At 42.9% G+C, this 16,816-nt stretch overlaps 1 protein-coding gene across 2 annotated transcripts in view; it reads right to left on the minus strand.

Annotated features, from left to right (window-relative positions):
* Positions 1-385: 385 nt before the first annotated feature.
* LOC124268955 overlaps positions 386-16,816 on the minus strand; it is a 61,942-nt gene continuing 45,511 nt past the window's right edge. Inside the window, exons 1-2 of one of the 2 annotated variants that reach the window (XM_046703980.1) lie at positions 2,724-2,817; positions 386-1,513 (exon numbers count right to left, since the gene is read on the minus strand). In XM_046703980.1, the coding sequence (XP_046559936.1) occupies positions 1,178-1,513; positions 2,724-2,810 (423 nt within the window). In that variant the 5' untranslated portion in view covers positions 2,811-2,817 and the 3' untranslated portion in view covers positions 386-1,177. Of the gene's footprint in view, positions 1,514-2,723; positions 2,818-16,816 lie in introns of those variants that run through there. The other variant, XM_046703979.1, reaches the window with a different exon arrangement.

The raw sequence follows: 16,816 nt of genomic DNA on the forward strand, positions 1-16,816 counted from the left end.
TGTTCACGGAAGAAGAAAGCTCTGTCATTTCAACCGACGTTCTGTCACTTCGATGGTTATGTGGCTGGCCAAGTTTTGTTCTTTGTGTTGAGAGTGTCACGGCATCCCAAACCGTGGTGTCGACAACGCCAGTAGACAGTCTCATTCTCCATCTTGCTTTCACACTGAACTGGTAGTTATTGTGAAGAAGATACTGACCGCCTATGTTGTTGTCGATGAACCTGATTTCTACACATGCATGCATGAAATTATTTGGCTAAAGTTTGCTATATATACTGGTAATACCTTCTCAGTGGTAAATCTAGTTAAAACCAATTCAACGTACTTCATTTCTCTCTCACTTTAACACATATATGAAAAATGTAAAATATTCAAATAATACCAATCAATGTATCTCACTTTAATACAAATTTCACTAATCTAACTAATTGAGCATTTGTTGATACAGACTATGACTCATCTTGACTAAGTGTCATCAAAACACTAACTCTAGTCAGCCAAATGCCACTCTGGCACTCTTTTGACAGAATCTGGCTAAGTGAGAGGACACCAAAACTAAGTACTGCTAATCGGTGTAATTCATCGTCCAGAATACAGGGTAGTTCAGACTCAATTTCACACAATACCAGATGATGTAACAGACCGATCATACATGTCAGACTGGCCCATCAAATACATGCCTGCCTAGATATAGAATATGACGTCTGCTTATCGGCCGTTCCAAATATTCACAAAATAAACTGGCAGTATTTAGCTACAGGGAACAAGGGTACAGTGCTAACGAACCAAGAATCGTAACCAAGGATTATCTTGGGATTTAAAATACAACCCTACGTATCAATCCTTCACGCATCCGCCTCTGTTTCTCAGCAGGACGAACTGTACAGGACATCAACAGAGGTAATGCAGTGTTAAGAAAATAATTGCAAAAGACATTTTTAGTGCTTGCTTCCAGTCGCTTTGGGAAACACGCTCTTATGGTGACATTTCCAAAGAAATTGGGCCTTCATTGAGCGCCAGTTACATAAAGTACGTGATCTAGACTACCGGTTGTCAGGTTTTGTGGCGGCCGCAGAGGCCGAACAGTTTAGATCGCTGACATCGTGCGCTTGCGTTTAGGTGCTTCACTCTGACATTCTGCTTCGATGCAAGATAAACGTTCAAATTGTATTAGATTCTATAACTCATCTCGGACATGCTGATTCATACAGCTTCCATTGTAACAAGGGTAGTGTTTGTCACAGAAACTTTCAGTAATGCTGCTTGGTCTGCACGGATTGCCGTTGTTCATGGCACTTCTTGCCAGTGTTCTGTAATATTTCGCGATGCTCTTCTGCACATGTGGTTTATATATCTTGCAGCCGTGAGGGTTCCCACCAAAGTATGTGCAGTCAATGTTCATGTTGCCGCTAACATTCTTACACGAATAGAGACGCAGTCCGCGAGGTCCTCCACCGTCATTGGTTTTATATTCAGCAAAGTTGCACGTCACGCCTTCCACTTTTATTGTGTCCTAAACGTGCAGAAAAGAAATAATAATATCAACTAGGTGTTGTATATAAGTGTCACCGACACCCTTTTTAGTCAGAGGAAATGCCTGCTAAAAGCTGATTCCATTTACAGTCCCGACATAACTGTAGCATGTGTGTATAAATCAGTATCCTATAATTTTTATATGGCAGTAGACACTCTCTAAAATTCTAAATATCTTGCTCAGTTTCAGCATGACCTGGAGAGGGCCCAAATCTGAATGTCTTTATGATAGGTCGTTCTCATCTCTTTGTTTAAGAGAGAACATGTCTTGGTTAAGTTAATGAGGCGAGACACTTTACAATCAAGGACAGATATATTCTCTAATGGTATTTATTTTCATATGAGTTTCATTTATGTTTTGTATAAAAAAAAATCAAATAGTTGTCGGAAGTTACTGATACAATAACCACTATCGCGTTATCTTGTGGTATTGTCCTCCCTACGATACAGGAGTTTCATTAGTCTTTTCTCTATGTTTGGCCGTTTGAAGTTATTTTAATAACAATTACAACTTCAAACGTTTGTTGCTCTGTGATAAATGTTAATAATAATAATAGTGCCTATTTATAGTGCGCACAAATCCACGCTCGTAAGCATGCTCATGTACCTAAAAATCATCTGTTTTGAGTAATTTTCACATAGGTTAGAATAACCGTTGCTATGGAACTATACACATCAACTCTTCAAAAATATAATTGAAGTGGAGTTATATGTATTCTTTCAAGACAAAGTAAAAGAATTCTGACAGCACGAATGGTTTTAACAATCTTGCCATCTGAAAATGGTATTTTCGTATATTTTCACATGCGATTCTGGGTCAGTATCGTAGAAATAAAGGCTAAAAAATGAATGAAAAATATTGAGAGGAGAAAACATTCTGAGTGACATGACATTTTTGCAGACCAAATAAAGGGAATGACAAAATATCATGTCAATATGAAATTTTGGACTATCCACTTCTGCATGATTCTTTGGTGGAATGCTACTTAATAACATAACTGCAACTAACACTATGTCCAAATACAGGATCGAACTTAAAAATAAAGTTTATTCAAGCACAAAACAGATATCTTCTTGCAAACCTCTTATTCTACATGGGCACGCATATGATGAGGAACGGATTGGACCCATCAAATAAAGCCATAATCGAATATATGAGCCAAGATAACGATGAACGATCAAATACTCACCATGTAGCTATTTCCATCTACTTCATCTCTGTACAAGGTGACCAGAAGTAGAACAAACTGTCGAAAGATGATGGTCCACAGGTCCATATGGGTATCTACAGAAGTACAAATAACGGACACTTAGATAATGTCTCTAACGCTTTCTTGTGATTGATGTGAGATATAAACTCACGGGCGAAAGAAACGTCACCTCGCTTTTCTAAAATGTCACAAAACAACAATCTCTGATTTTGGAAATGCAACAGTCATATTTGGAAAGTTAATTGTTTTACAACATTCTGAATGATGAAAGTGTGAACTACAGATTTGAATGATAACACAGTGTACAATTGAATCGAGGACAGTTGACTGTCCGGTATTCGAGTACCATCTGTTTCATCATAAGCGGCTCTAAACTGAAGACAGACAGTTTAATACAGTCAATATCGTGTGTGGTCAGCCCTGGCTTGTATGCAAGCATGGACACGACGTCTAGCGGAAAATGTTAGTCATCTGATCACATGTATCGGGATTCTCCGTCATTCTTCAAGTAGGGCCTGTACCAACGCCTTTCTTGTCTGTACGGGTGGCTGTCGCTTGTTGATTTGTCGTCCAAGGTGGTCCCACAGTTGCTCAATCGGGGACAAGTCGGGAGATCGAGCTGGCCAAGGAAGTAACGTCACATTCTGGGCATTAAGGAAGTCCATACTGATGCGTGCCTTATGAGGTGTGGCGTTGTCTTGTTGGAACATGGTACGTGGGTGATTCGTGGATGAATGGCACGACGACTGGTCTTAAAACTTCATTGATGTACCGTGCAGCTGTTAGATTACCATGAATCACAATAAGATCAGTCTTCATGTCGCCACAAATCCCTCCCCAGACCATCACGCTTCCACCACCATAGTGGTTGGTCTCTTGTACGCAGCAACGTCGTGTACGTTCTCCCCGCCTTCGGTATACCCGTTGTCTACCGTCTGGTTTACACACTTGGAAACGGCTTTCATCGGTAAAGAGCACTCTGGACCAGTTTCTTGCTTGCCATCGCTCAACACTGACTGACTGAGTATGGTTTTACGCCGTTTTTAGCAATATTCCAGCAATATCACGGCGGGGGACACCAGAAATGGGCTTCACAAGTTGTACCCATGTGGGGAATCGAACCCGGGCCTTCGGCGTGACCATCGCTCAACAGTTCTCGCCCACCTCAATCTTTGACAACGATGTTCAGGCGTCAACGTCATAGCCTTCAGCGGTCGATAGGCTCTGATACCATGGTGTCGAAGACGTCTGGCAACGGTCCTTCTGCTGACTCGATGGCCAAGAGCAGTTCGGGCGGATGACGTCACAGTTACGAAGCGGTTCCTCAAGTGAAGCAGTCGTAAATAACGGTCTTCCTGGGGGGTCGTGACCCCCGGATGTCCACTTATAGGCCTGTCAGACGTGACACCCGTCCGTCTGTAACGGCTCACCAATCTCAGGATTGTTCGCTTTGAACAGTTCATCAACCTTGCAACATGGGACTGCGTCGCTCCCAAATCCAGCATGTCAATAGCTCGTTCTCTCTGCTGTGCTGTTAGCCTTGGCATGTTTCCTTTTGACCATACGATGTGATAATGGAATACATAATTTCTGTACACATTTTATACCTGAATGCAATACGGCTTTTTACGAAGGAATTTCGTGCAAATTCCGTGCAAATTTAACATTTTTACACAAATTACATGAATATCGGGCAATTCAATGCGTAGTGTATGTTGTGTGCGTTCGGGCAAGTTGTTTCAACCCGTTTTTTATTGACAAAAATACAAAGGTTCGTTAAAAAATGAAACATAATTTTAGTGTCGTTTCTTTTGTTCGTGAGTTTATTTGCATCATAAAAGCTGCTTAAGCATATGCGCATTAACCTGATTACATTCAATAAGTTAGGGCACAACAAAGTAAGGACCATGTAACTGACAATACGATTATAAACAAATGACGGTTGCAATGTTGAGGAAGATATATGTGCATCATTGTGTGATTCAAAGTTGTTTAATTATATACGTGTGAACATAATTACATTCATTACATTGGGTGAAGTGAGGTGAGGCGAAATTGGGTTTAACGTCGTGCTTGAGAATATTTCGCTCATATGACGACGTGCATGCGTGTGTATGTGTATATGTGCGGCTGCTTGTACTAGCCCAGACTTAAGCTGGTTTTATAGTGCTAGCTCACTGAGATACCATGCCGCAGTGAAGCATGAATACCCCACTCAGACACATTATACTGACTCCGAGCCGACCAGTCCTTGTTGTACCCATTAATGCCTAGCGCCAGGCATGACGCGGTCGGGGATCGGGCGGACGCTCTAACCACTACACTACGGAGGCGGTCTTCAATTTATTAGGGGACAACAAAGCAAAGACCATGTAACGGATAACATAAATCCAAAATGTAAGTTAAGTGGTTCCAAATTCATGTGGATTCACAATTCGAAAGGTTTACTGGAAAGTACATAGCCCCTAAAACATATATTGATTAAAGACCATGCCAATGCTGACTTATATATGATGACATATGCTTCGATCACCGCAACAACAGACCACATTTCTTACACACAAATATATTCACAACCATCTTCCAACTCGACAACAATTACGGTCGCCATTGCATTTGCAAACAAATTCTACCTCATCTCTTTATTTTTAACCAGAATCTGCCTCGACATAACTCACTGTTATATCTCGGAAACATAATCTAACTGACCTCTGTGAGTGAGTAAGGTTTAACACCGCTTTGAACAGTATTTCAACTATTTCAGATTTATGTGGAAGCCCGAACTGTGAAACGTAAGTGTGAGAGTCCGTCTTTGACTTTTCCCCAGAGGACTCTATAAGCAGCTGTATGATGACATATGAACAAAATCACTATTAACTAGAGCAGGTTACGGGCACACCTATTTTTTTACTCCCCGTGGCTCCAGCTGCTTTCGTAGGTCATTGTGGTGGTGCAATACTTTGTCCTTCTTTCCAGCAACCATCCCCAGTCCTTAATTTCCAGCAATCATTCCCAGTCCTTACTTTCAGCAACCATCTCCAGTCCTTACTTTCAAGCAACCATTCCCAGTCCGTACTTTCCAGCAACAGTCCCAAGTTCTGACTTTCCTGCAATCATTCCCAGTCCTTTCTTTCCAGCAATCATTCCCAGTCCTTACTTTCCAGCAATCATTCCCAGTCCTTACTTTCCAGCAATCATTCCCAGTCCTTACTTTCCAGCAATCATTCCAAGTCCTTACTTTCAGCAACAATCCCCAGTCCTTACTTTCCAGCAATCAATCCCAGTTCTTACTTTCCAGCAATGATTCCCAGTCCTTACTTTCCAGCAACCATTCCCAGTCCTTACTTTCCAGCAATGATTCCCAGTCCTTACTTTCAGCAACAATCCCCAGTCCTTACTTTCCAGCAATCATTCCCAGTCATTACTTTCAGTAACAATCCCCAGTCCTTACTATCCAACAACCATCCCCAGTTCTTACTTTCCAGCAACAATCCCAGTCCTTACTTTCCAGCAACCATCCCAAGTCCTTACTTTCTAGCAATCATTCCCAGTCCTTACTTTCCAGCAACCATTCCAAGTCCTTACTTTCTAGCAATCATTCCCAGTCCTTACATTCCTGCAATTATTCTCAGTCCTTACTTTCTAGCAATCGTTCCCAGTCCTTACTTTCCTGCAATTATTCTCAGTCCTTACTTTCCTGCAATCATTCCCAGTCCTTACTTTCCAGCAATCATTCAGAGTCCTTACTTTCCAGCAATCATTCTCAGTCCTTACTTTCCAACAATGATTCCCAGTCCTTACTTTCCAGCAATCATTCCCAGTCCTTACTTTCCAGCAACAATCCCAGTCCTTACTTTCCAGCAACCATCCCAAGTCCTTACTTTCTAGCAATCATTCCCAGTACTTACTTTCCTGCAATTATTCTCAGTCCTTACTTTCTAGCAATCATTCCCAGTCCTTACTTTCCAGCAATCATTCAGAGTCATTACTTTCCAGCAATCATTCTCAGTCCTTACTTTCCAACAATGATTCCCAGTCCTTACTTTCCAGAAATCATTGACAGTCCTTACTTTCCAGCAATCATTCCGAGTCTTTAGTTTCCAACAACAATCTCAGTCCTTACTATCCAGCAACCATCCCCAGTCCTTACTTTCAAGCAACAATCCCCAGTCCTTACTTTCCAGCAACAGTCCCCAGTCCTTACCTTACTTTCCAGCAATCATTCCCAGTCCTTACTTTCCAGCAATCTCATTCCCAGTTCTTACTTTCAGCAACCATCTCCAGTCCTTACTTTCCAGCAATGATTCCCAATCCCTACTTTCCAGCAACCATCCCCAGTCCTTACTTTTCAGCAATGATTCCCAGTCCTTACTCTCCAGCAACAATCCCAGTCCTTACTTTCCAGCAACCATCCCAAGTCCTTACTTTCTAGCAATCATTCCCAGTCCTTACTTTCCTGCAATTATTCTCAGTCCTTACTTTCTAGCAATCATTCCCAGTCCTTACTTTCCTGCAATTATTCTCAGTCCTTACTTTCCTGCAATCGTTCCCAGTCCTTACTTTCCAGCAATCATTCAGAGTCCTTACTTTCCAGCAATCATTCTCAGTCCTTACTTTCCAGAAATGATTCCCAGTCCTTACTTTCCAGAAATCATTGACAGTCCTTACTTTCCAGCAATCATTCCGAGTCTTTAGTTTCCTACAACAATCTCAGTCCTTACTATCCAGCAACCATCCCAAGTCCTTACTTTCCAGCAACAATCCCCAGTCCTTACTTTCCAGCAACAGTCCCCAGTCCTTACCTTACTTTCAAGCAATCATTCCCAGTCCTTACTTTCCAGCAATCTCATTCCCAGTTCTTACTTTCAGCAACCATCTCCAGTCCTTACTTTCCAGCAATGATTCCCAATCCCTACTTTCCAGCAACCATCCCCAGTCCTTACTTTTCAGCAATGATTCCCAGTCCTTACTCTCCAGCAACCATCCCAAGTTCTTACTTTCCTGCAATCATTCCCAGTCCTTACTTTCCAGCAATCATTCCCAGTCCTTACTTTCTAGCAATCATTCCCAGTCCTTACTTTCCAGCAATGATTCCCAGTCCTTACTTTCAGCAACAATCCCCAGTCTTTACTTTCCAGCAATCATTCCCAGTCCTTACTTTCAGCAATCATTCCCAGTCCTTACTTTCCAGCAACCACCCCCAGTTCTTACTTTCCTGCAATCATTCCGAGTCTTTAGTTTCCAGCAATCATTCCCAGTCCTTACTTTCCAGCAATCATCCCCAGTCCTTACTTTCAGCAACAATCCCCAGTCCTTACTTTCCAGCAATCATTCCCAGTCCTTACTTTCAAGCAATCATTCTCAGTCCTTACTTTCAGCAACAATCTCCAGTCATTACTTTCCAGCAACCATCCCCAGTTCTTACTTTCCTGCAATGATTCCCAGTCCCTACTTACCAGCTATCATTCCCAGTCCTATTTTCCAGCAATGATTCCCAGTCCCATTTTTCCAGCAACCATCCCCTAGTTCTTATTTTTTCAGCAATGATTTCAGTCCCATTGCTTTCCAGCAACCATCCCAAGTCCATTACTTTTCCAGCAATCATTCCCAGTCATTACCTTCCTGCAATCATTCCCAGTCCTTCCTTTCCAGCAATCATTCCCAGTCCTTACTTTCCTGCAATCATTCCCAGTCCTTACTTTCCAGCAATCATTGCCAGTCCTTAGTTTCCAGCAATCATTCCGAGTCTTTACTTTCCAGCAATCATTCCCAGTCCTTACTTTTCAGCAATGATTTCCAGTCCTTACTTTCCAGCAACCATCCCAAGTTCTTACTTTCCAGCAATCATTCCCAGTCATTACCTTCCTGCAATCATTCCCAGTCCTTACTTTCCAGCAAACATTCCCAGTCCTTACTTTCCTGCAATCATTGCCAGTCCTTAGTTTCCAGCAATCATTTCCAGTCCTTACTTTCCAGCAATCATTCCGAGTCTTTACTTTCCAGCAATCATTCCCAGTCCTTACTTTCAAGCAATCATTCTCAGTCCTTACTTTCAGCAACAATCTCCAGTCATTACTTTCCAGCAACCATCCCCAGTTCTTACTTTCCTGCAATGATTCCCAGTCCCTACTTACCAGCTATCATTCCCAGTCCTTACTTTCCAGCAATGATTCCCAGTCCTTACTTTCCAGCAACCATCCCCAGTTCTTACTTTTCAGCAATGATTCCCAGTCCTTACTTTCCAGCAACCATCCCAAGTCCTTACTTTCCAGCAATCATTCCCAGTCATTACCTTCCTGCAATCATTCCCAGTCCTTCCTTTCCAGCAATCATTCCCAGTCCTTACTTTCCTGCAATCATTCCCAGTCCTTACTTTCTAGCAATCATTCCGAGTCTTTACTTTCCAGCAATCATTCCCAGTCCTTACTTTCCTGCAATCATTCCCAGTCCTTACTTTCAGCAAAAATCCCCACTTTCCAGCAAACCATCCCCAGTCCTTACTTTCCAGCATTCATCCAGCCCAGTCCCAGTTACTTTCCAGCAGTCCCAGTCAATTTCAAACAACCATCCAGTCCTTACTTTCAAGCTTTCTCAGCAATCATTCCCAGTCATTACTTTCCAGCAACCATCCCTAGTTCTTACTTTCCTATGATTTCAGTCCCTTTTACTTTCCAGCTATCATTCCCAGTCCTTATTTTCCAGCAATGATTCCTCAGTCCTTACTTTCCAGCAACCATCCCAATCATTTCTTTTACAGCAATGATTCCAGTCCTTACTTTCCAGCAACCATCCCAAGTCCCATTTTCCAGCAATGATTCCCAGTCATTACCTTCCTGCAATCATTCCCAGTCCTTCCTTTTTCCAGCAATCATTCCTCAGTCCCATTTTTCCAATCATTCCTAGTCCTCATTTCCTGCAATCATTGCTAGTCCTTAGTTTCCAGCAATCATTCCGAGTCTTTACTTTCTCCAGCAATCATTTCCAGTCCATTCCTTCCATTTTCAGCAAAATCCCCAGTCCCATTTTCTTCCAGCAACCATCCCCAGTCCCATTTTCCAGCACCATTCCTAGTCCTATTTCTTCCAGCAATCATTCCTAGTCCTTACTTTCCAGCAACAGTCCCAGTCCTTAATTTCAAAACAACCATCCCAAGTCCCATTTCTAGCAATCATTCCTAGTCCTTACTTTCTTGTAATTATTCTCAGTCCTACTTTCCAGCAATCATTCCCAGTCCTTACTTTCCAGCAATCATTCCGAGTCCTTACTTTCCAGCAATCATTCCCAGTCCTTACTTTCCAGCAATCATTCCCAGTCCTTACTTTCCAGCAATCATTCCCAGTCCTTACTTTCCAGCAACCATTCCGAGTCTTTAGTTTCCAGCAACAATCCCAGTCCTAACTATCCAGCAACCATCCCCAGTCCTTACTTTCAAGCAACAATCCCCAGTCCTTACTTTCCAGCAACAGTCCCCAGTCCTTACCTTACTTTCCAGCAATCATTCCCAGTCCTTACTTTCCAGCAATCTCATTCCCAGTTCTTACTTTCAGCAACCATCCTCAGTCCTTACTTTCCAGCAATGATTCCCAGTCCCTACTTTCCAGCAATCATCCCCAGTCCTTACTTTTCAGCAATGATATCCAGTCCTTACTTTCCAGCAACCATCCCAAGTTCTTACTTTCAAGCAATCATTCCCAGTCATTACCTTCCAGCAAACATTCCCAGTCCTTACTTTCCTGCAATCATTGCCAGTCCTTAGTTTCCAGCAATCATTCCCAGTCCTTACTTTCCAGCAATCATTCCGAGTCCTTACTTTCTAGCAATCATTCCCAGTCCTTACTTTCCAGCAATGATTCCCAGTCCTTACTTTCAGCAACAATCCCCAGTCTTTACTTTCCAGCAATCATTCCCAGTCCTTACTTTCAGCAACAATCCCCAGTCCTTACTTTCCAGCAACCATCCCCAGTTCTTACTTTCCTGCAATGATTCCGAGTCTTTAGTTTCCAGCAATCATTCCCAGTCCTTACTTTCCAGCAATCATCCCCAGTCCTTACTTTCAGCAACAATCCCCAGTCCTTACTTTCCAGCAATCATTCCCAGTCCTTACTTTACAGGAACAATCCCAGTCCTTAATTTCCAGCAACCATCCCAAGTCCTTACTTTCTAGCAATCATTCCCAGTCCTTACTTTCCTGCAATTATTCTCAGTCCTTACTTTCCAGCAATCATTCCCAGTCCTTACTTTCCAGCAATCATTCCCAGTCCTTACTTTCCGGCAATCATTCCCAGTCCTTACTTTCCAGCAACAATCCCAGTCCTTACTATCCAGCAACCATCCCCAGTCCCTTACTTTCAAGCAACCATCCCCAGGCCTTTACTTTCCAGCAACAGTCCCCCTCCTTTTTTCCAGCAATCATTCCCAGTCCTACTTTCCTGCAATCTCTCATTCCCAGTTCCCACTTTCAGCAACCATCCTCAGTCCCATTTCTTTCCAGCAATGATTCCCAGTCCCTACTTTCTCCAGCAACCATCCCCAGTCCTTACTTTTCAGCAATGATTTCCAGTCCTTACTTTCCAGCAACCATCCCAAGTTCTTACTTTTCCAGCAATCATTCCCAGTCATTACCTTCCTGCAATCATTCCCAGTCCTTACTTTCCAGCAAACATTCCAGTCCCATTCTCCTGCAATCATTGCCAGTCCTTAGTTTCCAGCAATCATTTCCAGTCCTTACTTTCCAGCAATCATTCCGAGTCTTTACTTTCCAGCAATCATTCCCAGTCCTTACTTTCAAGCAATCATTCTCAGTCCTTACTTTCAGCAACAATCTCCAGTCATTACTTTCCAGCAACCATCCCCAGTTCTTACTTTCCTGCAATGATTCCCAGTCCCTACTTACCAGCTATCATTCCCAGTCCTTATTTTCCAGCAATGATTCCCAGTCCCATTTCTTTCCAGCAACCATCCCTGAAGTTCTTACTTTTCAGCAATGATTCCCAGTCCTTACTTTCCAGCAACCATCCCAAGTCCTTACTTTCCAGCAATCATTCCCAGTCATTACCTTCCTGCAATCATTCCCAGTCCTTCCTTTCCAGCAATCATTCCCAGTCCTTACTTTCCTGCAATCATTCCCAGTCCTTTCTTTCCAGCAATCATTGCCAGTCCTTAGTTTCCAGCAATCATTCCGAGTCTTTACTTTCCAGCAATCATTCCCAGTCCTTACTTTCCTGCAATCATTCCCAGTCCTTACTTTCAGCAAAAATCCCCAGTCCTTACTTTCCAGCAACCATCCCCAGTCCTTACTTTCCAGCAATCATTCCCAGTCCTTACTTTCCAGCAATCATTCCCAGTCCTTACTTTCCAGCAACAGTCCCAGTCCTTAATTTCAAACAACCATCCCAAGTCCTTACTTTCAAGCAATCATTCTCAGTCCTTACTTTCAGCAACAATCTCCAGTCATTACTTTCCAGCAACCATCCCCAGTTCTTACTTTCCTGCAATGATTCCCAGTCCCTACTTTCCAGCTATCATTCCCAGTCCTTACTTTCCAGCAATGATTCCCAGTCCTTCCTTTCCAGCAACCATCCCCAGTTCTTACTTTTCAGCAATGATTCCCAGTCCTTACTTTCCAGCAACCATCCCAAGTCCTTACTTTCCAGCAATCATTCACAGTCATTACCTTCCTGCAATCATTCCCAGTCCTTCCTTTCCAGCAATCATTCCCAGTCCTCACTTTCCAGCAATCATTGCCAGTCCTTAGTTTCCAGCAATCATTCCGAGTCTTTACTTTCCAGCAATCATTCCCAGTCCTTACTTTCCTGCAATCATTCCCAGTCCTTACTTTCAGCAAAAATCCCCAGTCCTTACTTTCCAGCAACCATCCCCAGTCCTTACTTTCCAGCAATCATTCCCAGTCCTTACTTTCCAGCAATCATTCCCAGTCCTTACTTTCCAGCAACAGTCCCAGTCCTTAATTTCAAACAACCATCCCAAGTCCTTACTTTCTAGTTAATCATTCCCAGTCCTTACTTTCTTGCTATTATTCTCAGTCCTTACTTTCCAGCAATCATTCCCAGTCCTTACTTTCCAGCAATCATTCCGAGTCCTTACTTTCCAGCAATCATTCCCAGTCCTTACTTTCCAGCAACAGTCCCAGTCCTTAATTTCAAACAACCATCCCAAGTCCTTACTTTCTAGCAATCATTCCCAGTACTTACTTTCTTGCAATTATTCTCAGTCCTTACTTTCCAGCAATCATTCCCAGTCCTTACTTTCCAGCAATCATTCCCAGTCATTACTTTCCAGCAATCATTCCCAGTCCTTACTTTCCAGCAATCATTCCCAGTCCTTACTTTCCAGCAATCATTCCCAGTCCTTACTTTCCAGCAACCATTCCGAGTCTTTAGTTTCCAGCAACAATCCCAGTCCTAACTATCCAGCAACCATCCCCAGTCCTTACTTTCAAGCAACAATCCCCAGTCCTTACTTTCCAGCAACAGTCCCTCAGTCCTTACCTTTACTTTCCAGCAATCATTCCCAGTCCTTACTTTCCAGCATCTCTCATTCCCAGTTCTTACTTTCAGCAACCATCCTCAGTCCTTACTTTTCCAGCAATGATTCCCAGTCCCATTTCAGCAGAACCATCCCCAGTCCTACTTCTTTTCAGCAATGATTTCCAGTCCCTTACTTTCCAGCAACCATCCCAAGTCCTTACTTTCCAGCAATCATTCCCAGTCAATACCTTTCCAGCAAACATTCCCAGTCCTTACTTTCCTGCAATCATTGCCAGTCCTTAGTTTCCAGCAATCATTCCAGTCCATTACTTTCCAGCAATCATTCGAGTCTTTACTTTCCAGCAATCATTCTCCAGTCCTTGCTTTCAAGCAATCATTCCCAGTCCTTACTTTTCAGCAACAACAATCTCCAGTCCTTACTTTCAGCAACCATCCCTAGTTGTTTACTTTCCTGCAATGATTCCCAGTCCTTTACTTCTTCAGCTATCATTCCCAGTCCTTACTTTCCAGCAATGATTCAGTCCACTTTCCAGCAACAGTCCCAAGTTCTTACTTTCCAGCAATCATTCCTGAGTCATTTTTCCTGCAATCATTCCCAGTCCTTTTCCAGCAATCATTCAGATCCTTACTTTCCTGCCATCATTCCCAGTCCTTACTTTCCAGCAATCATTCTCAGTCCTTACTTTCCAGCAATCATTCCGAGTCTTTACTTTTCAGCAATCATTCCCAGTGCTTACTTTCCTGCAATCATTCTCAGTCCTTACTTTCCAGCAATGATTCCCAGTCCTTACTCTTCAGCAATCATTTCCAGTCCTTACTTTCCCGCAATCATCCCCAGTCCTTATTTTCAGCAACCACCCCCAGTCCTTACGTTCCAGCAATCATTCCTAGTCCTTACTTTCCAGCAACAATCCCAGTCCTTACTTTCCAGCAACCATCCCAAGTTCTTACTTTCTAGCAATCATTCAGAGTCCTTACTTTCCTGCAATCATTCTCAGTCCTTACTTTCCAGCAATCATTCCCAGTCCTTACTTTCAGGAACAATCCCAGTCCTTACTTTCCAGCAACCATCCCCAGTCCTTACTTTCCCGCAATCATTCCCAGTCCTTACTTTCAGCAACAATCCCCAGTCCTTACTTTCCAGCAACCATCCCCAGTCCTTACTTTCCAGCAATCTCATTCCCAGTTCTTACTTTCAGCAACCATCTCCAGTCCTTACTTTCCAGCAATAATTCCCAGTCCTTACTTTCCAGCAACCACCCCCAGTCCTTACTTTTCAGCAATGATTCCCAGTCCTTACTTTCAAGCAACCATTCCCAGTCCTTACTTTCCAACAACCATCCCAAGTTCTTACTTTCCAGCAATCATTCCCAGTCATTACTTTCAAGCAATCATTCCCAGTCCATACTATCCAGCAATCATTCCCAGTCCTTACTTTCCAGCAATCATTCCCAGTCCTTACTTTCCAGGAATCATTCCCAGTCCTTACATTCAGCAACAATTCCCAGTCCTTACTTTCCATCAACCATCCCCAGTCCTTACTTTCCAGCTATCATTCCCAGTCCTTACTTTCAGCAACAATTCCAAGTCCTTACTTTCCAGCAATCATTTCCAGTCCTTACTTTTCAGCAATCATTGCCAGTCCTTACTTTCCAGCAATCATTCCCAGTCCTTACTTTCCAGTAATCATTCCCAGTCCTTACTTTCAGCAACCATCCCCAGTCCTTACTTTCCAGCAATCATTCCCTTTCATTACTTTCCTGCAATCATGTTTATTAGTATTATGTTTTACAGATTAAGATGAAATATGCAGCAGAGAGGGTTCGGGTGATCCTGGCACAGTCAGGCTGGTAAGGCTCATCATCAGCTCAGGGCCCTTTCCACCTCTTCATGCAGCCCAGACAGCGAATGGGACTTCTCACAGGAAATGCTGCCTAGTCTAACCCACCAAGAACTTTCCGGAGAATATGTCGACTCCCCAACAATGCACTCTGCATTACCCAGAGTATCAGAAGGGCTGTGCTCCCTCTGGAGAACCCGGAGACTCTCCTGATCTGCGCCAAGAGATCAGGAGGTACCAAACCAATGGGCACCGAGAACAATGGGGAGCCTGACGACAGTGTACTTTGGATGGAAGCGAGACATTTTAAAGGCGAGTCCCGCATGTTTAGCATGCTTTTCCTGAATCTTGCCAATCATGTTGCTGTCCAAAGGGACAGAAAATTCAATGATATAAATAAATTCATTGGTTTTATCAAAAAGGACAAGATCAGGTTTGATGGCAGGAATTTGAGGTTGATTTTGTTGATGGCGATGTATTGCTGGACGGTACAGCGATGGGAGTAAACCAGGTGAAGTCCTTCAACCAGTCCGCGCAGAGTCGGTCATTTGTAAAGAAGCTTTCTGGGTAACCATTGCATCGTGTGTACATGCAGTGTGAGGAACAGAATAGCAATCCCACCGACTCCTTCGCCTGGATGAAGTTGGCTGGTTTTAAATGTGAAACTGAGGGCTTTCTTTTTGCTGCTCAGAATATTATTGTTATGCTAGTACTTGTATAGCGCCAATATCCAGCTCAGCTGCTCAAAGGCACTTTGATTTTCCCTCGATCGTTGGATGTCAATCTCAAACGCGACATCGTATTACCCATCTCAACTCCCTGGGTATCATGCATCTCTTGAAGCCACTAGGCGCACCGAGTTAATGTGACTTTCCCATCCTTGCGAGGTACCTATTTACAGCTGGGTAAACTGGAACACATAGTCACAGAACTTTGTCCAAGTTTTACTGCCAATTGCTGTACCAGCAACTAAGTGTTTGCACCTATTCATGTGGCCACCATTTGGTCATTTACCAACGGATTCGTGGTTTCTTTTAAGTGCACAGGGTTGTGTACTGGGTTTGCACAGAAATTGAACTCCAAGGTTTTTACACATGGTCACAGGTAGGCACCTCAAGCTCTCTGGATCACTAGCCTGGCGCCTTAGACAGCTCGCCCACCACGCCCCTCAAAATCATACACTTTAACGGATTTTCTGCCAAGTTTAACTTACATTTTGAAAATTGGTGTTCACCGTAGAACGCGAGAACAGCTGTGTCGCGGTAACGAAACTTTAAGCCATGACAACAGACTGTATTTAAGCCGCCTACCTTCTTTCACGTGACAGATCGATAGTTTAATCGGCAAGGACAAAGGATACAGGAAACCAGAAATGTTGAATCAAGATATGTCTTGTTCAAGTCGATATATTTTGTTGCAATGATTTACATTTCACATCAATATAAATTTATATATAACAATTCTGAAATGTGCACCTCTTCATATTTTACTCTGAACATCGGTATCATTCCTTGCAAAGTGGGGATTTCACTTTGAAAGAATGGTTTTCAGGTTGGCAAAATTTTCACTATTATTTTTGTCGGGCTGGGACATATCTCTAACCCCGATATAGTCCTTGTTGTCCTTCATCTTTAAACTGCCCATCCATTGCTGCTTGAGAGTTTAAACTGTCAAAAGCGATTTAATTTGTGCCTTTTCGCAAAATCCCAGAATTGCCCGTGGTA

Source organism: Haliotis rubra, unplaced genomic scaffold (genome assembly GCF_003918875.1).
Source record: "Haliotis rubra isolate DU_JTF1 unplaced genomic scaffold, ASM391887v1 Scf1408, whole genome shotgun sequence".
NCBI lineage: Eukaryota > Metazoa > Mollusca > Gastropoda > Lepetellida > Haliotidae > Haliotis > Haliotis rubra.